The sequence below is a fragment of the Mya arenaria genome, chromosome 1, assembly GCF_026914265.1.
Source record: "Mya arenaria isolate MELC-2E11 chromosome 1, ASM2691426v1".
In the NCBI taxonomy this organism is placed as follows: domain Eukaryota; kingdom Metazoa; phylum Mollusca; class Bivalvia; order Myida; family Myidae; genus Mya; species Mya arenaria.
This window is the reverse complement of record NC_069122.1, coordinates 43,756,610-43,782,108: the sequence shown is the minus strand read 5'-3', so window position 1 is coordinate 43,782,108 and position 25,499 is coordinate 43,756,610. Positions and strand designations below refer to the sequence as shown.

General features: G+C 32.6%; 1 protein-coding gene across 1 annotated transcript; it reads left to right on the top strand.

Moving 5' to 3' along the window:
* Positions 1–8,027: 8,027 nt before the first annotated feature.
* LOC128214173 (homologous-pairing protein 2 homolog) lies at positions 8,028–23,686 on the top strand. The gene is made up of 9 exons (XM_052920546.1): positions 8,028–8,120; positions 9,507–9,601; positions 10,559–10,663; positions 11,481–11,577; positions 12,509–12,579; positions 13,026–13,100; positions 19,855–19,908; positions 20,196–20,255; positions 23,490–23,686. Exons 1-9 carry the CDS (start codon positions 8,096–8,098, stop codon positions 23,544–23,546), a joined length of 639 nt encoding a protein of 212 aa, XP_052776506.1. The 5' UTR covers positions 8,028–8,095; the 3' UTR covers positions 23,547–23,686.
* Positions 23,687–25,499: the final 1,813 nt, after the last annotated feature.

Below are 25,499 nucleotides of genomic sequence, written 5' to 3'. Positions count from 1 at the left end.
ACCCTTCTGTAGTAAGAAAGGTACAAAATGGGCTTTATTGCAATCATTCAGAGGGTTGTTGGGGACCTTTTGTGTCATGTGGATTCTTTTTTTGGCGCTTAGAAGGGTACAAAATGAGCCATAATGGGGTTTCGGGCATTCAGTAGGCTTATATATAAACACTTTATGGCCTGCTTAGCAGGTATTATACCTAGAACGAACTGATTTTGGATTATGATATCAATACATTAAGTTGACAAAACATTGGATGGACTTGAAAAGGCTGGATGTGCTTACATAAAAATATATGTAGCATTGTTTAAATTGGCTCAAGAAGGGACATTTTGTGGTTGACTTGACTTTTAATATGGGAAATATATTAACTATGGTTAAAACTGCTTGGTGATTTTGGTAATGTATAGACGTTTTTAGATCAAATTTAACCAAAATATAAATAAATTAAATAATAACAACGTCGATTTTGAACATATTTGCATTTTGACATTCAAATGACATTCAAATGAGTTTGACTTTGATTTTGAAAAGCTTTATTTTGTATTTCAATATGAAATTCTTTATAAAATAATTAACATCTATTCGTATGGATATATGTTTAAAAATGAAACAGTTACAATGTACTAATAATTAAGTATCTTGGAATCAACAAATGGTTGTAACTGGCTTGGGTAACATGTACAAGGACGACACCTAGTTGTCTCCATATCATCTTTAAAACATTTCACTTAAAAGTAACTGAACAGAGATCAAAATAGAGAAAACTATCAATTACTTTTCTGCAAACACAAATTAATTAACAAAATTTAAATAATAAAAAGGCGAAAATTACATTATTCTCAAATGTTTGTGTTTCAATATATTTTTACCTTGAACTGACCTTGACCTTGAAGCAATCAGATAAGTATGTCAACATGAAGCACAGTATGAAATTGATACATGCCATGAATTAAGATATACATATGAATTGACTGTTACACTAGCACAACTTGCCATTAGACTCGTTCAGCAATAACAATCTTGCGATCACCTTTAATTGGCGCTCTCTAACGGTATGATCCTTGGCGGTGGCGGTTTCAAAAAAATAAAAAGTTTAAATTGAGGGAACATATAATTTTCAATTCTGTCTACGCCTTAAGACACATACTAAACGTAAATTGAAATGAAAATGGAATAAAGTATATAAAAAAAAAATTGAGTTATTTTGCATATCTTGAAATGACCATGACCTTGAAATGGCTGAAATAAGCTTAAACTTGACATGGGAGAGGTCAGATGGATATGTCAACATAAAGCATACTATTTAATAGATACAAGCCATGCATTTAGACATACTTTCAGAGTAACACTAGCGCAGTTTGCTATAAGACTCTTACAGCAATAGCAATCTTGCGACCACCTTTGGCATGCTATTATAGTATGAACACTTGCCGTTTTCAAAAAATATAAAAGCTATATCCTATTGTTTTAAATGAAGGAACATACAATTTACAATTCTGCCAGCACTTTTTAACACACAATTAAATCATAAATGAATTAAAAAGAAGAAAAGTAAACAGGAAAAATAGAATTTTAGGGCATTTTTTATACTTTGACTTTGAAAATGACCTTGACAATGACCTTGACTTATTTAAGTTTATATGTCAATTTGAAGTACATTATGAGAAAAGTAATATCCATGTGAATATTTTTTCTTATTTATTTAATGAAAATAGCTATATTCGAACATAGTATTTTTACTGAAATGGCAATTAATGGCGGCCATCTTGGGCGCCATCTTGAATATTTCCTTTTCGCAAGAGCCGCCAAGTGGCCAAACGCACTTTTCATAATCTACAGACTTTAACCTACAATTTGATGCCAAATTATTTTGTATAGCAGAGGGGTGCAGTAAATTCCCTTATTTTTCACATTTTTCTGCCTTGGAGCCCAGACTACAAACACATTGTTGTTGTTTTTTTTATTTTTTTATTTTTCTATATTAAATTCAGTTATAAGTATGTATATATATATATGTGTGTGTGTGCGTGCGTGCGTGTGTGTGTGCGTGCGTGCGTGCGTGCGTGCGTGCGTGCGTGCGTGCGTGCGTGTGTGTGTGTGTGAACAATGCATGAATACATGTTAATCAATTTAAACGCATTTCATTTGGAATCTTTTTCTGCATTTTCAGTTATCGCAAATAATTAACTAATCTAACGACGAATTCTGGCATTTCAAATAATGAATAGAATGTTTTTATTTTGAAAGCCTTAGGGATACCAGAGAAAACGCTGCCGATCGCGACTTCTCATTTTTTTTAGGAAACAGACATTTTTTTTTATTTTCTTTATTTTCTAGACGGCTGACTAGATGTTCCCTCATTTCACTTACAACGAACTTGATATTTGTATTTACATAGCCATAATTTAAACAAAATTCAACAGCAGTTGCAAAGACACCTTAGTCATGTACATTTGGTTGTTGTTGAACTCGCGGAACTCCATTTGCTGAGATTTGTTACTTATATAAATTTCTGTTAGTTGTATTTGAATATTGTTCTTGGGTAATTTTATGTTTTCACCTAAAATGTAAAAGTAATAACTGCTATCAGTACCTTTGGTCGTCTGTATGCTAGTTGTCCAGTGATTCGTGCCATCAAAGTTAATTTAAACTGAGGATGGTTGTTGTTTCCAGGTCATTTATGTCGGAAAAAACTCATTTAGCTAATGTTTCTTAATAAAAAGTACTCGACTTTAAATAAAGATTCATGTATGTTGTAAGTTATATTTCATTTATAAAATAGCCTCCCGAATATTTCAGTAGGTAATTAATTATTATTATACTTATTATATTTTCTCAAGGAACTCTTCATAACAGGTTATACACAATAATTTCATACCATAAAAGGTGTCAATGCATTAAACGACGCGTGTCAGAGATTAGCGCCTGGCCCTAGTTAAGGACATACTAAACGGGTAAGCCAGTTTTATTACACACGCACGGCTACTGTTCGGTTCATATATTTAGTTATGTCTATACCTATATTTTCTCAAATTCATATTCAGTATAAAAATATTGTTGTTTATTATAAAGGCAATGATATAGAATAAATGATGGTTATGCAAAGGCTCTAATGAAGTTTAGAAATAATATGATTTTAACATATAACCAAATTTGAAAAATAATAAATATAATCAGAATCATATTTTTTAAACAGTAGAGATCATTGCAAAGTTCCAGTAGACAAATCAAATATATTTTGCTAAAGGTGTGTTATAATGACGAAGGCATTCGAATTTATTTAATGTTAGCGAATAGCACGAACAATGGAGACGTTATTGTTTACACCTATAACAAATTGCATAAATAGTTTACACCTATAACGAATTGCATAAATTAAAACATACAAGTTTTACAAGTTTATTTATCTTTTCCCAGAAGGTCATAGACCCATGTGGTACAATTTGCAAAATATATAATATGGCAAACGTGCATCAATATTAAGTTGACATGATCTCAAACATGCATTACAGTTGCACATTTTACATAGGAAATGAAGACTTATATTCACCTATTACATGATGTACATGTTTATAATAATTCACATTTTCGTCGTATGTGTCAAAAGTATATATGCAACATAAGACTTAAAAGAATAAAAGTGTGACAAAAATCCAGTTGTACTGACTTTACATATTCGCTTTATATACATAGATATATGAGAATAATGAACTATTGGTGTAAAGTAGTTAAAACTGATAATATTATTTTAAAAACTGTATATGAGCAAGCTTTGTCAGATTGTAATAATGGTAAAAGAAATTGGGTATCAAATGTTAAGAATTTGTTAGACGCGCATGGTTTTTCTTATATATTTGACAATGTTGCCAATATAGATTGTAAAGTTTTTTGTATGAATTTAAACGTAGATTACTAGATATTTTTCAGCAAAATTGGCTCGGAACACTTAACAATAGTACAGTTTTAACTATATATAAAGAGATTAAACCTTCATTAGAATACGAAAAATACCTCGATATTTTACCAACAAATTTACGCTTGTACTTCTCCAGACTAAGGTTATCTGTATTTCCTCTGAGAATTCAGACTGGTAGATATGCCAGAAACCGAATACCTCGAGAGGAACGGTACTGTTTAACTTGCAATACTAACGATATTGAAGATGAATTTCATTTTATATGCATATGTCCATGTTATTCCGATGTTAGGAAGAAATATTTAAAACGTTGTTACTAAATGCACCCTTCTGTATACAAATTTCTACGATTATTGAAATCAAATGATAGAAATGAATTAATTAAACTAGCTTTGTATATTAAATATGCTCTTGTTATTCGAAATAATTTGTTGAATGTTGAAAGATAAATATTAAGTTCAGCCTCCATTTTTTGTTGCTTTGTTACACATAGTATGTTGTGTTATATAAAACAAAAACGTAATTACCATTACATGTTGTATATACACGTTGACATGTTTTATGAAAATATATATGTTTATGCAGATGATGTACATTGTACAAGTCTAAATAAAAATGTCTGTCTGTCTGTCTGTCATATTAGATTAGACCTATCACTAGTGCTGTAGATAATTTGACAAATTAAAACCTTTCTCATTTGAATATTGAATTTAAATCATATTGATAACGAAATTGTGATACTTTCTTCATAAAGTGTGAACATAATATTCATAGCAAATAAGAGTGTCAAATTAGTTTAACATACATCGGCAACACAATCCGCTGCCCGAGGCCATAAGTTATGTACCGGGAATTATGAGACCGGATGAGACCGGATTTTACGAGGAGAGACCGGGAAATAGCGGTGCGGGGTGATACAGGAATCCAGTGGATTTCACGTGAAATCCACTCAAAACGTGAAATCCACTCAGAACTCAGTTATTTTAATTAATAATTTATTTATTTTTTATATACATATTAGAAAGTGCCTCATGAAGGGTTTATATTTCAAATTTTATTGAAATTGGTCAAAAAATAAAGAAGTTAGAGCAATTTTTCATTTTTTTCCAAAAATAGATCGGAAATCGAGGTGAAATCCAGATTCCGATAAGTGAAATCCACTCATAACTCATTAATTTTAATAAATAATTTTCTGTTTTTGTATATTTATTAGAAAGTGCCTCATCAAGGGTTTATATTTCAAATTTTATTGAAATTGGTCAAAAAATAAAGAAGTTAGAGCAATTTTTCATTTTTTTCAAAAATAGATCGGAAATCGAGGTGAAATCCAGTTTTCGAGAAGTGAAATCCACTCATAACTCATTAATTTTAATAAATAATTTTCTGTTTTTGTATATTTATTAGAGAGTGCCTCATAAAGGGTTTATATTTCAAATTTTATTGAAATTGGTCAAAAAATGAAGAAGTAAGAGCAATTTTTCGAAAATAGATCGGAAATCGAGGTGAAATCCAGTTTTCGAGAAGTGAAATCCACTCTTAACTCAGTTTTATTAATTAGTAATTTTTATTTTTTTGTATACATTTTGGAAAGTGCCTAATGAAGGGTTTATATTTCAAATTTTATTGAAATATATCATGAAATGAAGAAGTTAGAGCAATTTTTCGGAAATCGAAGTGAAATCCACATTTTGACAAGTGAAATCCACTTTTTCAGACGTGAAATCCACTCACAACTCATTTATTTTTAACAAATTAATTTTTCTGTAGAACAGATAATTGAAAGGGCTTCATAATGGGTTTATATTTCAAATTTTATCCAAATTGATCCAAAAATAAGAAAGTTGTAGACCTATTTTGAAAAAAGATCGGAAATCGAAGTGAAATCAACATTTTGACAAGTGAAATCCACTTTTTGAGACGTGAAATCCACTCATAACTCATTTATTGTTAACAAATTATTTTTTTGTTGAACAAATAATTGAAAAGGCTACATAATGGGTTTATATTTCAAATTTTATTCAAATTGATCCAAAAATAAGAAAGTTGAAGTTATATTGTGAGGGCGTTTTGTTGTGTATGCATAATTGTTTATTTTTTTTCATGATAAACACAATATCCATACACATCCAGGCCATACAACGTGGAGGCGCCCTCAATCATGGCCCTTTTTTACTTTCGAATTTTGAAAATATTAAAAATTTAATAAATAATCCGAGAATTGTTTTGTATTATTTGTTTATGCCAGACATTTATTTATGGTTATTTATACATGTACATTGGTTGATATACATGTACGTAAACATAAAAAATAAATAAAAAAAAACAAACAAACAAATACAACAGAACAAAGTTACACCAAGTGAAATCATATGTTTAACTTGGTTTACAATGATGAGAGATAATGAAAAGGTATGTTCACAACAGTTAAGGAAAATAATTACACAAAATAAACAATAGCAAAATATGAAAAAAATATACACAGGTAAACAGAAAGGGGAAACTTCAAAGACAAATTTCTAAGCAAAAAAAGTTTCAACGCACAGAGAAAACGCATCAATAATCTTGTTCGAAAAAGTGTACAATGCATTGAAATGAAGGACATAAGATTTCATAAGGACTATCACAGTGACATGGTGCACTACAAAAACAAAGGACACATTAAATACTTTCACGCCATCAGGAAACATATTACGTAATTTCACAGATTAATACGAGCTAAAAGCAATTATTGTGATGTTAGTTATAAATATGCTTATTGTTGTAGTTCCATTTAAATTTTAAATATAAACCGATGATAATGCCTTTTCAATTATTTGTTCAACAAAAAAAAAATTGTTAAAAATAAATGAGTTATGAGTGGATTTCACGTCTGGAAAAGTGGATTTCACTTGTCAAAATGTGGATTTCACTACGCTTTCAGATCAATTTTAAATATATTTATCAAACTTCTTCATTTTTGGACCAATTCCATTTAAATTTTAAATATAAACCGATGATAATGCCTTTTCAATTATTTGTTCAACAAAAAATAATAATTTGTTAACAATAAATGAGTTATGAGTGGATTTCACGTCTCAAAAAGTGGATTTCACTTGTCAAAATGTGGATTTCACTTCGATTTCCGATCTTTTTTCAAAATAGGTCTACAACTTTCTTATTTTTGGATCAATTTGAATAAAATTTGAAATATAAACCCATTATGAAGCCCTTTCAATTATCTGTTCTACAGAAAAATTAATTTGTTAAAAATAAATGAGTTGTGAGTGGATTTCACGTCTGAAAAAGTGGATTTCACTTGTCAAAATGTGGATTTCACTTCGATTTCCGAAAATTTGCTCTAACTTCTTCATTTCATGATATATTTCAATAAAATTTGAAATATAAACCCTTCATTAGGCACTTTCCAAAATGTATACAAAAAAATAAAAATTACTAATTAATAAAACTGAGTTAAGAGTGGATTTCACTTCTCGAAAACTGGATTTCACCTCGATTTCCGATCTATTTTCGAAAAATTGCTCTTACTTCTTCATTTTTTGACCAATTTCAATAAAATTTGAAATATAAACCCTTTATGAGGCATTCTCTAATAAATATACAAAAACAGAAAATTATTTATTAAAATTAATGAGTTATGAGTGGATTTCACTTCTCGAAAACTGGATTTCACCTCGATTTCCGATCTATTTTTGAAAAAAAATTGAAAAATTGCTCTAACTTCTTTATTTTTTGACCAATTTCAATAAAATTTGAAATATAAACCCTTGATGAGGCACTTTCTAATAAATATACAAAAACAGAAAATTATTTATTAAAATAACTGAGTTATGAGTGGATTTCACTTATCGGAATCTGGATTTCACCTCGATTTCCGATCTATTTTTGGAAAAAAAATGAAAAATTGCTCTAACTTCTTTATTTTTTGACCAATTTCAATAAAATTTGAAATATAAACCCTTCATGAGGCACTTTCAAATATGTATATAAAAAAAATAAATTATTAATTAAAATAACTGAGTTCTGAGTGGATTTCACGTTTTGAGTGGATTTCACGTGAAATCCACTGGATTCCTGTATCACCCCGCACCCGGGAAATAGTATCGCCCAGAGTACAGTCCCCTGTTTTTCCCGCCATATTTGAAGTTTACAAACGGAAACGACTAAACAGAACCATTACGGAACAAAATGAGTAAATCGAAAGATTCCAACGGTACGCTGATAATTGAATAGTTTGAAGCTCATGTCTGCTTAATTTATGAGCAGATTCATCTTAACGTTACATTTTAATGATATAAATAAATATGCTCAAAACGGCCCACCTAGAAAATGAATTAAAAGCGAAACAACATAATAACAATTTTATTACTGTATGTTGTTTCGCTTTTAATTTATTTTATTTTATTAAAATAACATAGATACACTACATATCTTAATAATCGTTCTAATAAGTTAAGATGTTAGCATTTTGCATCATATTTGGATACAGAAATAATTTAACATCGTAACTTTTTTACTGACAATGCATTTGATAATTCTCAGCCTGTCCAACATTCTGAAAGTGCTGCCATACTGCCTGTGACCAATGAAAGGCACACCCCTTCATCTCCTTAACAGGAAAGACCTCAGGAGCAGAAACCGCCTTCTACTTAAAATAATAATAATCCTTTTATTTTCTAACCTTGAATGTCCATGAACCAGCCTCTTGCTTCATGGAGAATGGATAAGCTGATATGGAGTGGCGAAGACATATTGATGCTGCCTGTCATGGCTGTTGATAAAGCCGCTGTCAACATGTCATTACAAAATTATTACAATCTGATTCTAAAACAGATAATTTGGTCCTGCTATTAGGTTTTTATACGAATATTGGGAATAGTTTAGTGACCTGCCGAACCAGCACCTAGCACTTGATGGTCTTTATATGTACAGCCATATCTGAATGTCTTTTCCTACTCTGAAACATAAATATTGCAATTGTCATATTTTAACCATCATTTTTAACCAAACCCAATACTTAATCACATACATATCATTAGTGACCAAATAGTATTTATGAAGATACACCAAGTCTATATTCTGTTCTTAACCATTGCTCCTTTCCTTTACTCCTTATGCACCAGTCAATTGTAACCACGGCCCCCCCAGGTCCGGAGGTATACCGGGGATGGCCGTGTTTTTACTTTCCAGGTGGCCCCGCAGGGCCGGGTGACCGTGGTGGTTTTGTCATAGCGCCAAATTAAGCCGAGATTGGGCCTTATATAGAGTCTCTGGGGTGCGGGGGCATTTGGCCGGGGTTTAACCATCAGTTCATTCCCGCAGGGCGGGGATTTTACCCGGGGTTGACTGGACCGAAAGTCAAAGTCCCAGCTATTCCTCGGACCTGGGGGGGCCATGGTTACAAATGACTGGTGCATTAGGCCTCCAGTCTCACACTCAAACACAATATAGGTGTCTCCTTTGTATTCAAAGTGGGCCTTTCTGGACCGAGTCTTTTTGACATTCCTTCAAAACTAGCGCAACAAACACTTACCTACCATCAATGATTTAACTTTTATCTTGAAGATTTATAAACTTTCAGAAAACATTCTTTTTTCAGCTCCATCAGCCGTTCTGGATTATTTAAACAAACAGAATCGCCCGTACAGTGCCATTGATATCTGCAACAATCTGCACAAAGAGTTTGGTAAAACTGTAAGTGTTGAGTGCACAATATGAATAGATGTACATTATTATAACTATATCGTCTCAATTTTTAACCAGGTTTTTTAACAAAAACCAGGTTATTAGAATGATGTTGCCCATTAAAAGCTGTCACATCGACTAGAATTAGAAAAATGGTTTCCACCCAATAACTTAAGTATGAATTGATGGATAGTGATGAAAATTGGTGAATAAGGAGCTTGTGTGAAAGCTAGCTTGGAATTGCTTATGAGTGGGGTGGGGTCAAGGTCAGTGTTAATAAATATAGAAAAATAGTTTCCGCCCAACAAATTTCTATTTAGAAAATTGATGGGTAGTGATGTGAGTTGATGTGTAGGTAGCTTATGTTAAGAGCTAGCTTGGGATAGGGGGTGGGGTCAAGGTCATTGTGACCATAAATAGAAAAATGGTGTCCGTTCTATAACTTTACATGTAGTTAGAATTGATGGATAGTGATGAAAGTTGGTGTGTTTGAAGTTTATGTTAAAAGCTACATGTAGCTTTGGATTTGCTTTTATAGGTAGGTTTAAGGTAACTGTTACTAAAATAGAAAAATGGTTTCTACCTTATAACTTCAGTTGGAGTTGGTTAATAGTGATGAAAGTTGATACATGTGTAGGTAGTTTATGTAAAGACCTACTCACCTAGATAAAGACTGCTTCTTTTTTCTATCTCATATAAGAATGCTATATTGCTATAATTTCTGATTACCTATATTAAACACCTGGTTTTGTCGCATTGGGGCGCTTTTAGTAAGTAATATAAATAATTGCATTAACTCAAGGCAATGTCTTGTTATGTAGAGTTCCTTCAATTAAATCAGTCTCTTTTGCATTTCACTGAAGACGTAATTTGACAAAAAAATGTTTGACTTTAACCATTGTAGACAAACATGATAGTATAACATAGTTTAAATTATTAGCATAATAATTCCACTCCTGTTTTCAGGCAATTGTTAAGGCTTGTGAAAGTTTGGTAGCGGAAGGGCGAATCCGGGAGAAAGTGTATGGTAAACAGAAGGTATATGTGGCTGACCAGTCACAGTTTCCTCAGGTATGTTGCACTTTCCTATAATTATACAGCTTTTTTCCTGACCAATTCTAAAGCATTTTTTTCTCCCAAATGTGAAAATGAAATTTCCCATTTTTTTGTCTTGATTTTTTTTTTATCTATCTATATATAATATGTAGGACAAAAATCAATTGTGTATGCTTAAAGAAACAAACATTATTATCATCTTTCATCTTATCTGTCTTGCTTGTTAAAAGTACTCTTTACTCTTGTTCATTTCCAGGCTTAATTGGAATTCCAAACTTAGTCAAAATGACATATTTTTCTCATTCGAATAGGCCCCAAAGCGGCCCCCTTTCCCATGTGGTAGGAAAATAACGAATGTAATAATAGTTGAGTCGAGTGCCTTTTTTGACTAAATAAAAGCAGACAAGCTTTGGCATCCGCTTACAGTGCTCTCGTTCGATGACACTAAGTTTTTGCAGCATTTCTCAGGGTTTTGTTTTTGGCAATTACCCATCATAGTGAGAATGTGGGTATGCAAAATTTGTGAAATTGAAAAGGACTTAATTGTACTATTTTAAAATTTGTTTAAGTATTTTGTCATTTTCTTTATCAAATTGGACCAACAGGAACAGCCAAAATTCCTATTTCCTGGGCCAGTATTCAGTATTGATCTTATCCGTAGATATGCTTCAGCGATTCTATTCAGCCTATTGGTCAGCTAAATATACAGGCCAATCAAAACACTTATTTTCTAATCATAAATTTATGATCAATCTAAGTTGCTTCATTAAATACTGCCCCTGATCTCTTCTATGATTTTAAAGACTCTCCTAATATCTAAATCTTTGTATAGGTGAATGACAGTGAGATTCGGACCATGGATGAGAAGATAGCTAATCTGACTAAGGAACTTCAGTCAGTGACGGAGGAAGTGAAACGCCTAGACTCAGGTTTGTCCAACTAGAGGTTTTCTACCAACGCATACTTTCAATCAATTAATAAAATTATGTTTACTTTGCCATTTTGCAATGTGGGGTAAATTCGTACAGCCTCAAAAGCAGTACATTTTTTATAATGTATGGATGCTTTGCAAGGGTATGAGCCGGCCTCTTTAGTTGTTAGTTCATGGTGATACATTAAAGTACAATGTATATGCCAAATCGGTTTCCCTGACGTTGGAAGTAAATCAACAGGCTTTAGATGTTGGCCTAAATTTGAAAAGCACTATGGGGGGGGGGGACATGTAGCCACGATGCATCCAATTCTTGAAATGCTAAGTTCATTTGTAGACAGAAGTACGAGGTGGAAATGCTCCATCTTCTTCTTTCTGATTATAGATTATTTCTAACTTATGATCATCTGTGTTCCAACAGTTTTATGTTTCCGTCTGTCCGTCCATCTGCCTGTCCATCACAAACTTGTGTCGCCCGAATCTTGTAAATTTTTTGAGGTTTAGCCATGAAACTTTATATTAATGTAAATTAGCATGTAAACTTGTATGCCTGAGGATTTTGTGTGAAAAAGCCCAGTGAGTTTTAGTGATGGGAATCGGTTTTTAGTTTAATTCTTGTACAAAAACTACTAATCGTTAACTACACGTATGTCATGTGTATGTTTAGAGTTATTTAGTGTTGTTGTTGCTTCCGGCCATATTGTTAACAATATCGACTGAAAAATGCCATATGTATAAATAAACACAAAGGGGAAGATTGGCAGACATAAGCTGAACAAAAATAAAAAGAGGGAAGACAAAAACCAATTTGTCGATGATTGATTATGACCAAATACAATTGATTGTCTCTGATTTCAGGCCCAAGCAATTAATTTTCAATCATATTCGATCATCGGAACATCACTATTAATTTTCTTTGAACATTTCAGAGATGAGAATGTTCAGTAACTGTTTGTCCACAAGTGAAGCAGAGAAAAAGCTGCAAGAAACCACAACACAGGTATACATTATATGTCATTATTACGGTATGTACAAGTCACATCAGTGGCATAGTGGTTTCCCTAACACAAAGATGCTGGGTTTCATCCTTGCTTGGTCCATCAATAATGATAAGTTCTGGTTAACCAGAATTGGTAAATGGTTCTTAATGGCATATATATATAGCAAATTATGTTACACATGCTGTTATTATGTTTGTTGGTATTATTATTATTAATATTATTAATATAAGTTTACAAAACCAATCCGCTAGATTGTCATAACCAATTTTAACATTTTCATAGTGATATGGTGACAATTCTTGACTGAATTTGTCAATGGGTCCTGCTAAAATTTACAAAACTAATCCACTACATGGTCATTACAAATGCTAATATTGTCATAATGAAACTGTGTCAACAATGACTGAAATCATCATGTCAATTAATTTTCCGCTAAATTTTACAGTGTGCTCATTTGAAGAAGAAACTTGAGCAGTTATCAGACGGTGGAAATGTTGTGTCCCCTGAGGAAAAAGAAAAGGTACCTTGTTTTGTGATTTCATTTGTTTTGTGTTTTGTTTCGTATCTTTGCTTGGGTGTTTCTCAAGGGATTTTTAAATGATGGTTTATTAAAAAGGGATGTGATTTAATGTACAGTGTATATAAAAAAAAATGTTTAAAAAAGGAAATGAAATGCAGGAAGAAAAAAATATTTCCAAATGTCATTTTTAGCTCGACTATTCGAAGAATAAGGAGAGCTATACTACTCACCCAAGCGTTGGCGTCACCCCTTGGTTAAGGTTTTGCATGCAAGCACACATAGGTTAATATCTCAGCAGCAACTTGAGGTATTGCATTGAGACTTTATACAATGGTACTCAACCATCCAACCTACTTAATTAACCAAGTTTGATAACTCTACTTTGCATTTAATGCCAATAATAGGCCTTTATTATTTGACTTAGAAATTCTGGTTAAGGTTTTGCGTGCAAGCACACATAGGTTAATATCTCAGCAACTACTTGAGGTATTGCATTGAGACTTGATACAATGGTACTCAACCATCCAACCTACTTAATTAACCAAGTGAGATAACTCTAGTTTGCATTTAAAGCAAATAATTGCCCTTTATTATTTGACTTAGAAATTCTGGTTAAGGTTTTGCGTGCAAGCACACATAGGTTAATATCTCAGCAACTACTTGAGGTATTGCATTGAGACTTGATACAATGATACTCAACCATCCAACCTACTTAATTAACCAAGTGAGATAACTCTAGTTTGCATTTAATGCAAATGATAGGCCTTTATTATTTGACTTAGAAATTCTGGTTAAGGTTTTGCGTGCACGCACACATAGGTTACTATCTCAGCAACTGCTTGAGGTATTGCATTGAGACTTGATACAATGGTACTCAACCATCCAACCTACTTAATTTACCAAGTTAGATAACTCTAGTTTGCATTTAATGCAAATAATTGCCCTTTATTATTCGACTCAGAAATTCTGGTTAAGGTTTTGCATGTAAGCACACATAGGTTAATATCTCAGCAACTACTGGATGAATTGCATTGAGACTTTATAAAATGGTACTAAACCATCCAATCTACTTAAATAACCAAGTAAGATAACTCTAGTTTGCATTAAATTTAAATAATGGCCCCTTTTTTATTCAACATAGAAATTCTGGTTAAGGTTTTGCATGTAACCACTTTTAAGTCAATGCTTCAGCAAAAACATCATGTATTGCATTGAAACTTTACACACAGGCTCCCAACCATTTTACCTTCTTATTTAATCAAGTAAGATAACTCTATCTTTCATAATATTTAATTTTTCTGAGCAACTACTTGATGTTTTGCATTGAGACTTTATACAATGGTATTCAAACACCCAACCTAATTGAATAATCAAGTTAGATAACTGTGTTTTGCAAATAATGGCCCTTTATTATTACACATAAAAATTCTGGTTAAAATTTTGCATGTAACCGTATTTATGTTAATATCTCCGCACATCATATATTGCATTGAAATCTAATCTGTCAGTGATCCATGCATGTTTCGCCAAAACTTTTCAATCCTTACACTGAAAAGCGGCGGAATAGTCGAGCGCGCTGTCTCTGTGACAGCTCTTGTTTTGTTGTCAACTGCAAAGCATGGCTAACACATGTGGATATTTTGGCAGCAGCTTCACACTTTGTTTTTTTATCGAAAACTTTTTAAACAACTGGGGCACAATAAAGGTTGATTCAAAAAACTTTTTTAAATTTAAATGCATTATTATGTTTAAGGGCTATTCCAGTTAAACATATGTCCCACCCCAGGACGGCAAAATAAAGAAATTCTGTAGGGGGTAGGTCTTTTTCTTAATTTGCTACTGTAGGGGGTGGTGATAAGTCCAATTTCGCTTCTATAGGGGGGCGTCATTTTCTTTTTTGCTTCTGACCGTATCTGCTCATTTATATTCACTGCCCGATGGTGAAATACCGGGGTTTTTTTTTATCCATATAACATATTTTACCGAACGTCGTGTACAGAATTGGTTTGGATACAAATTTTCGCGATATTACGAGTCGGTTCCGCGGTACCGGAAATCAGAAGAAGTTGCGTCCCTTGACAACAAGATGGCGGAGGCGCCAGAATTTGTAAAGTCGTGGTCGAAGACCAACCTACAAAATTGGCTAGAAACCAATAGTTGCGCCGCATGTGTGGATACTGAACTTCGAAGTCCGGTATTCCGTCGGGACACTTTAAATTTCTGACTGATAAACGCTAAATATCAATAAATAAGTAGCATTTAATTAATTTATTACCTAAATTCGGGCTCCCTAAATTTCTTGACAGCACATGTCAAAACAATATTATTAATTATCATTATCGGACTCATCAAAGCGAAAGTATAGCTGACTATTTGACTATAGTTACGTCATGAATCTATAAATAAACAGGTCATTTCACAGGCGCATGCAGGTTAACGCTTCCGTTTTGTTGTTTACATTTTAAACAAGGTCAGAGCTGACAGAGATTTATTATCGGTAAAATACTTATGTGGAATTGTTTTGCTTATGTGTCAGAACCGCCCAAAAAGATGCCAACTCTGATGATACCTTTTATATAATATGATGCGACCTTTGAGTATTTACAGTAACATTTACGACACAAAAGAACTGCATCCTACATTCAGCATTCTTTGTTAATTGGCATTCAACTTATCAATATTCTTTGTTAATTTTAAAGACATATATTTTATGCCTTGATAAAAAATAATAGAAATAAAATTTGCAGGGTTTTATTCATTAATTCAATAAATTTATAAATTTTTATGACTTTTTGGCGCGAAAATTAACATGTATACATAATTTTTGGTCGTCTGCTCTTCCAGTATGCACTACGACTGTTGGGCAGTCTGATTGATTTATCAACAGCTCTACTAAATATTGATTGGAGTTTTCACAAGCCAGATGTAATATTCCTACAGTTTCTTAATGAAAAGCACCGACATTTGACAAGACCCTGAACCATGATGTATTTTATGCGTATTTTCCAAAAATCTAAAAATAGTAACAACATCAAGTTTTTGTTTACATTGTATCCATCTCTGTTTTTGACTGAAAACAAAAGGGACTTAGACATTCTCCCGCTTTTGAACCCAATCTACCAACTTAGAGACCAAAATATACCTCACTGCCATTCAGTGCTACTAACCTGTCATTACATGCTGCTGAAAACATGTATAATAATTATGGTGGTTTATACTTGCATTACAAATTGAAAAGTAAAAGGATGTTGAATTTAATATTAAAACAGGCTCAACAATGAAAAAATGTAAAAAGTGGAAGGGACTCCTAATTTCAGGAAGGGACACCTGATTTCAAATGTTGGTGTCCCTTAGGGATCCCTTGGAAAAATGGTTAGTGTCGACCCCTGAAATTGACAACAGTTGTCTAGAATTTTATTAGAAATCATAATTTGTACGTATTGCGTAAATGTTATAAATCCGAATGTTTCGTCCCCTTAACATTTCGACCACAAGTTATTTTAAGGTTGTATATAATTACATGGGTGAAAGTTTCAGCCTCATGTGGCTTAATATGCACTTATAGCAACATATGAAGAAACAAGAGAACCGTGGTGTGTAGGTTATAGTCCATATAATGGAAAATAACCAAATTTATTAATGGAAAATAACAAAATTAATTACAAGCGAAGCCCAGTAATAAGTTTTGTTATTTTCCATTACATGAGCTGTAACCGACTTATAGTTCACCCTAGTTTCTAAGCCAATCATCGAACAAGGTGCAACAGCGTGCCCATTGGCTGCTCGAAGTTCATTTGGCGCGCGCCATGTCTGTTGACCTAGTTATAATAATTAACTTATTGGATGCAGATGTGATCTTATATGAAACCTATTCGAGCAAAGATTTGAAAATCTCTGGGTGATGATTGGCTTAGAAACTAGGGTGAGCTATAAGGTCCTATATAGCTCACCTGATCAAAGAGTTACAAAAGAGTAATTGCAAATAATCTTTGCATATAGACGTATAAAAAAATAAACTTCTCAAGGGGGTCCGAATTTGCTCAAAAAATATTCTAAAGGGGGTTCTTTTCTCATCAAATAAACTTCTGAAGGGGGATGGTCCATTTTGAAAGTGCCTTCCTGGGGTGGGACATATGTTTTACTGGAATAGCCCTAACTTATTTTACTGTTTTGGTCACAACAAAAAACATATGACTTGAGAACAAATAAAAGAATAAAAGTGATAATTTTGTGCTTTTTTAAAACAAAAAAAACATTTAGAAGACATATATCAAGGTCGTGCTTACCTTGCTAGAAAAGGTTCAGGCATAATGTTTTTGGCCAATAACTTTTGAATAACTTGGTGTAGAGTCTTCAAACTTAGTATGCACATTACCAGGGTTCCCACGCTACCATTAAAAAGGAAAAAAAGTCGGGAATATTGAAAAGTCTGTTCCTGGTCATGAAAATGCCTTGATTTTTGCGATATCGGGTAAAAAGCCGGGAAAAGTACCTAAGTTCAAACAGATTTGGGTACGAAACTAGTAAAAGTTATAAGTCTCGATCATCTAGACGCTTGCATCTGATACTGTTCTGTATTGAATTGACTCTGATCAGAGCGGCTGAATGATTGAGACTAAGAAGGTATCCGTTACCACGTGTAAGCGTTTATTGATCATGAATAGTAGCTGTGTCTGCATTGCCGTCTGCATTCAAAAGTTATTTTAAACGAGAAATTGGCCGCAGTTCATCAAGATTCGCTTTATATACGCTGTCAGTAAGTTGAGTAACAATCGCGGATGCTATCTACAACGCTCTTTCTAGTATACAGTATGCTATTGATCATGGATAGTAGCGATCTCTGCCTTCATCAAAAGTTATTTTAAATTTTAAATTGGCCGAAGTTCATTGAAATTCACTTTACACACGCTGTCAATAATAGACATGGATGTTAATTACAATGATCTCTCTAGTCTGCTAAGTGCTACTCACCTGACCAGTCTGACTTTAAAGTCCAAATATTTGCTATTAAAGTGTGATTATATCAACAATGCCTTTAGACTAAATACAGCTATCATGAATACTCTGTGTACACTGACATTGCTATATTTATAGACATTGAGAAGACCACCTTTCTTTGGCCAGTAGACATCATAAAAGTTTTAAAATTGTGCAAAAAAGTAATTTATTTTGCATTTCCACCCAAATGGTTGAAGAGAAGAACATGGATTGACGTAGATTGATGTTCAGATATATCTGAATTGCATGCTCACTGATGCAAGTAGATCATAAAACAGTTTTGTTTAGAATGTTAAATTTTTTAAAGAGAGTTTAAAATGACACTGGATGTTATGAGTTCAAGTTGTTCAATAAATGTTTAAAGCTGCCCTCTCACAGATTGAACGTTTTGACAACCTTTTTATTTTTTGTCTTGGAACAACCAGTTATATTAGACTGCTGGCCAAAAATTAGATCGCAGATTTTGATATTTAAGTTCAAAAATTGATGTTTTATGCATTTTTCTTAAACCGTTAGTAAGCCATAAAACTATAATTTTGGAACGGAAATATGAAAATCAGCCATCTGATCTTTTGTCAGCAATCTTTTTTCATTGGTTTGCAGATATTCACTCCAAAATTAGCTCATTCCAAGACAAAAAATTAAAAAAAGTTGTTAAAATGGTATATCTGTGAGAGTGCAGCTTTAAAAATTGTTCAAAGAGTAAAAGTTTTTGTTCAGAGAGTAAAACTATTATAATGTGATATTTGATTATATTAACCTTTAGCATGCATTTATCCACCAATTACTACAATTGGTATTGTATATGGAGATCAACCAGCACCAAACCATGCTGGCTGATCAGGGTCGACACTGTTCTATGCACAGATGGTAGTTGGTAAGCCTTAAAGTTTCCAAGTAGCAAATAGCTTAGACCCTGATCATGCCAGCTGATCCGTGTCTACACTGGTCACAGAGGCCAATAGTATTCAGCATGCTAAACGTTAATCAAGTAATGTTCAATAAATGCCTTAAAAGTTCAGAAAGTGAACGGTTTTGTTCAGAGATTAAAACCCTAAAATAAAATGACATTTGATGTTATTCAACAAGTTGTTTAAAATGGCCAATAAGTTTTTTTAGCATGTTGAAATGTTAACAATATTTCACTGAAATGTTTTGTTGCATAACTGTGAAAAAAGGTTGGGAGAAAGTCTGGAATCTGCAAAAAAAAACTTGAAAAAGTCTGGAATTTTACTTGCAGAAAAATGTGGGAACCCTGACATTACTCATGGTCAGTAGATAAGCCCTATAGATTTCCAGGTCAATTGGTCAAAAGAATGTGCATTTGGGCATTTTTTATTGGCAACACATCTAGATTTCTATTTATATAGATAAAAAAGCATGTTTATTTTGTGTTTGCTATTTTCAGAAAATTAAAGCTGTACTCTCACAGATTGAAGTTTTGACAACTTTTTCATTTTTTGTCTTGGAACGAGCTCATTTATGCGAAAATGTATGGAAATCAGTGATATAAGACTGCTGACAAAAAATCAGATCACAGATTTTCATATTTATGTTCAAAAATTTATGTTTTATGCAATTTTCATAAACCGTTAGTAACGCTTTTAGCCATAAAACATTAATTTTTAAACGGAAATATGAAAATCTGGGATTTGATCTTTTGTCAGCAGTCTCATTCCAAGACAAAAAGAAAAAAAGTTTTCAAAACGGTAAATCTGTGCGAGTGCAGCTTTTAGATGTTGGATTTTCTTTTCAGGCATATAAAGACAGAGAAACATATGTGAAGGCTTGGAGGAAGAGGAAACGAATGGTAATAAACCTTTGGTATTTCAAATTACTGTAGTATAATAGAAAGCAGGACAGCTACTTATTTTATAAATGTATGTGCATAACAGCTGGTTTTGTAAAGATGTTGTTTCAAGAAATAATAGCTTTTTTATTTATTCACAACTACTGTGTTTATCAAATTGGGAAAACATGAATTTAAGAGGGCAAATGGACAATTTTTCTCAAGTGGAAACAGAAACAGCCTTAAGATGGCTATACATTGCACCAAGAAAAATCACTGTGGACACCCAAAAATGATTACTGTTTCAGACCAATGACATCTTGAATGCAATTTTGGAGGGTTACCCAAAGCCTAAGAAACAACTCTATGTAAGTATGCCTAAATCTAAGAAACACCTCAATGTAAGTATGCCTAAATCTAAGAATCAGCTTTATGTAAGTATGCCTAAATTTATGAAACACCTAAGTAAGTATGCCTTAATCTAAAAAAACAACTCTATGTAAATACGCATAAATCTAAAAAACAACTATATACGTTTTCCTAAATCTAAGAATCAGCTTTATGTAAATATACCTAATCTATGAAACACCTCTAAGTAAGTATGCCTAAATCTAAGCAACAACTCTCTATAAGTATGCCTTAACCTAAAAACAACATAATGTAATAATGCCTAAATCTAAGAATCAACTTTATGTAAGTATCCCTAAATCTAAAAAACAACTCTTAAGTAAATATGCCTAAATCTAAAAAACAAATCTATGTATATATGCCTAAATCTAAAAAACAACACTGTAAGTAGACCTAAATATAAGCAAAACCTCTATGTAACTATGCCTTAATCTAAGCAACAACTCTACATAAGTATGCCTAAACCTAAAAAAACTAATGTAAGTATGCCTAAATCTAAGGATCAACTCTATGTAAATATGCCTACATCTTAAAAACAGCTCTATGTAAGTATACCTTAATCTAAGAAACAAATCTATATAAATATGCCTAAACATAAGAATGTCTATAGATGTAAGAATGCCAAAGTATGCCTAAATCTAAAATAACAACTCTATGTAAGTATGCCTAAATCTAAAAAAAAAAAACTCTATGTAAATACTCCTAAATCTAAAACAAATCTATGAAAGTATGCTTCAATCTAAAAAACAACTCTATGAAAGTATGCCTTAACCTACAAAAAACAGCTCTATGTAAGTATTCCTCCACCTAAAAAACAATTCTATGGAAGTATGCCTAAACCTAAAAAAATAACTCTATGTAAGTATGCCTAAATCTAAAAACAACTTTATGTAAGTATGTCTAAATTAAAAAAGCAACTTCATGTAAATATGCCTAAATCTAAACAAACAACGTTATGTAAATATGTCTAAATCATTTTTAGATCTATGTAAATATATTTAAAACTAAAAAAACAACTCTATGTAAGTATGCCAAAATTAAAAAAAAAAAAAAAGTAAGAATGCTTAATCCTACGAGACAATTATGTATGTCTAAACCTAAAAAACAACTCTATGTAAGTATTAACATTTTTCTGTCGACTTGATCTTTGTGAAAATATTAAGATTAAATTGTATATATTTACTGTTAAAGGTTACACACCACCATTGTTATTCCCTATATAATTCAATGTAAAATTATAATTTTTAGACAACATTTAAAGGCATTTCGAGCGAATGCAGGCTATGATAACCACATATATTCTTAAAGTACAAGCTTTAAATTACCTTTTAAGCCAATAAAAAAGGGGGGTCAAGTTATTCCTAAGAAAAATCACTCCACTTGAAAAACGAACTCTGAAAATTGCACCGTCCGCCATGACAGTTCTTCCAAAATGACCTTTCAACTATAGGGCAGCGGTTTATGCTTTAATCTCTACTCTAAATTATATATCAAGCAATATTAGATACTTAAGGTATAAATGTTTCAGGAATAATCATAGTTTTGATTTACAGTGAATTAAGCATGTGAAAACATGTCTATCAATCATAAGAACATTTTTTTATTGAGAATTTTCCCCACAACGGAAGTACATATGACATAATGGTGACGTCATTCCTAACAGATTGAGATAATGGTGACGAAATGGCGTCATCAAGTCTCTAAATAATGTTACTATGTATAAGGGTAACAGTAATCAAATAGAAAATAATAAGTTAATTTTATATGTTAAAAAAGAAGGCTGAATATTGCATCTGTAGCATAAAATGTACTTCACAGAAATTATCAAAGTAAGATCAAATGTAAGAAAATTAGGTGTAAATTTCCACAGGCATCTGAATCATTGTTTGTCACTAAAATATTGTTTAAAACCATTTTGGGTACATACAATGAGATAAACAACACATCTGAAGATATTTAGTGTCTTTGATATACAAAAAAGAAACAAGGTATGTAACTCAAACTTACCCGATTTCACGGTAGAGTCCAGTTTTATGTAAATTTCTCAACTAACATATAAACAATCCATTTTTAAATAAGTGACATGGAAAGAAGAGTCAATTACCTTTAAAATGGTGTGCGATATGTTGGTATAACTATATTGTCTTTAGACAAACAAGCATAATTCAGTGTCAAATTATCATGTTTTTCTTAAGTCGGAAAGAGTACAGCAAATTAAAATCTTCAATTTTCCCCGTGTTAACAGTATTGAACACAGACCAATTAAGTTATTTTATGCTTCAGTGTAAAGATAAATTAATTCCATTCCATAATATCACGAAAAGACTAACATCACAATGTTAGAAACAACTGTATCAGTCTTTAAACTAAATCCTCTTTAGATTTCGTAGGCACCCGGCCATTTTACCGACAAGCGCCCAGATGATGTCATTGACATGTACATTTAACATCTTTGTACCGGCTTGAATGTGAACCACACAAGCTTGGATGGGTCAAATACTCTTCTTTGGAGGTTGATCAGAAACATCTTAGCGCTGTCAGGAAAATGTCCGCCTCAAACAAAATTTTAAAGTGGATTTAATTTGAAGACTGATACGGTTCTTTCTTAAACTGTGGTGTTAGTCTTATTGTGATATAAAGGAATTGAATTAATTTATCTGTTCACTGAAGCACTAAATAACTTTAATAGGTCTGTGTTCAGTACTGTTTACACGGGGAAAATTAAAGATTTTAATTTGCTGTACTGTTTCCGACTTAAGAAAAACATGAGAATTTGACATTGAATTATGCTTGTTTGTCTAAAGACAATATAGTTATACCAACATATCGCACACCATTTTAAAGGTAATTGACTCTTCTTTCCATGTCACTTATTTAAAAATGGATTGTTTATATGTTGGTTGAGAAATTAACATAAAACTGGACTCTACCGTGAAATATGTTCAGATGTGTTGTTTATCTCATTGTATGTACCCAAAATGGTTTTAAACAATATTTTATTGACAAACAATGATTCAGATGCCTGTGTAAATTTCATTTTAATAATAAGTTATTATGCCTCGTATGCGCATTCTGACATTTTGCATACTGAAATGATTTTAAAACACAGTTTATCATGATTGTGTGTGTTTTTAAGAAAGAAATTACTTCCAAACACAAAAGTATCCTATACTCATTTTATATTTCTCTTTTAGGAGGACATTGGTATAGAAACAGATGAAGAGTACAATGTGAAACCTCCAGATTTGTGAAACAATAGGATCTATATGACTGTTGTATACTTGCTCATTCGATTGTAATATGTTTCTGGTGTTTTGCATTTACTTGCAGTGTAAATAAATGAAAGCTTTAGAATATTCTTTAAATGCGTCTTGTTAATGCTTGTTGAATAAAAAAATACTAATACCCCAGTGTTAGACAATTTCTGTATCCTTTAACATAATTTTAGAGTAGCGATGTGTGTCACACATACCAGTTGTACTCTGGCCGCAAAGGTCAAGGTCAGATAAGGAGTTCATGGTAATAACTCATGTCTTGGCTGTAACGTCTTTACAGCATGTTTGTCAAGATAATTATATTGCTTATCTTCAAGTCCACATGTACGTACCATTTGTTTGAGTTAACTTCGTATTATATAAATCTGGAGTATTTGCCATGTGTCTGTGACAGCGTCCGTTAGCATGTAGGGGTACAACACTCGACTTGATGCATAAAATGGCAAATAATTTGAATATTAAAGGTCAAAGGTCAGAGTTTTGCTTAACTGTTCTCTTAACGATCATTTTTAACCGAAAGTTACTTCTAAATTAATGCACACATGTTCCCCATGACTAGATGATCACGTGTCTCGCATACAAGACCCAGGTATGCAAACATTAACGGTGAAGGTCACATTTAAATATAATTGGTCAAAATACTTTGTAACTGCGTCATGCACAAATGTTTAGAGCTTTGTTTTCGTCGTATTGCGGCGTTTCCGGTATGTATTTAGACCAGTCCGTAGATATTGAACTTTCGATAATACATTGATTGCGGAGAAGTCCTTGTTCGTGAAAAATGTAGTGTCATTTAAGATTATGACTTGAGTATAGGACTGTAACAGTAAGTCCATATTAAATAATAGAACGCAGATCTCGAGTGTATCTGCATTTAATTTAATCAATGGAATAAGAGTACGCTCCCTTCATCATGTACATTTGTTACCTCGTAAGTCTGGTTTAAGGACCTTGTTGCTTGTATTTCCTCTGCTATGCATCCCCTGTTTACTGGCCTGATATCACAGCAGGGTTTCTATTGGCTAACTGCTGTTTAAGGTCTGCATAGGTTGTGCTTTGATAGATCAATAGTCATTGAACTGAGATCGATGATAATAGACACTAGAGGGCAATACAGACGGACCAGTAAACAATCCTGTGCGAGTACCCAACGTATTCGCTTTTTGTGGGTGGGGGCGTCACTTTAAGAAAGCTTTAACTAGGACTTTAAAGGCATGCTGTAAGCCCTTTTTTAACCTATCCACATAGTTTTGACCTTCAGCTAATTTTCCAGGTATTGTTCGTACAAAATTGTCTACAAAGTAACTCGAGAACGGGTTGACGAAGGACCCTGAAACTTCCCTGGTAGGTTGTCCTTGCCCAGAACATAATCCTTATTATTTCGGTCAGTAGGTCAAGGTCACGGTCAATACATATTTTGTTTGCACATACGCTTCAAAGATGTTTGACATAGCACAATGATGCTCACTTGTAGTTTTGCTTGACCTGTACATTACAATGATTGTGAATTTAGTATGATTTATGTAAAGTTGACAGCAAAAACAATTTTCGAAACGTATCCTGTACAATAACTTAAAATAGTTTGACCTATAACCAAGAAACCTTCCTGGTAGGTTGCCCTTTACAAATAAATGAAATATTTTGGTTTTGGGGTCAAAAGCCATTCAGTGTGACATAGGGCCGTGTAATTTAGCTCTTGAAAAATAGTTGTTCTTTTTTGAGTAAAGGCCATTCTCGACATTATTTGAGTAACGTATTTCTTCGACAAAGCTGACTAAGTGAGCATATTTTTTAAACATCTGTTGTCGTTTTGAAATAAAAGTCACGGTCAGTTTTGGAAATGGAATTGCGTTTAGAAAATAATATGACCTCGTTTTTAGTACTAGATACATATAATCACGTTTTCTAAACCGTTGAAAGACCACTTTT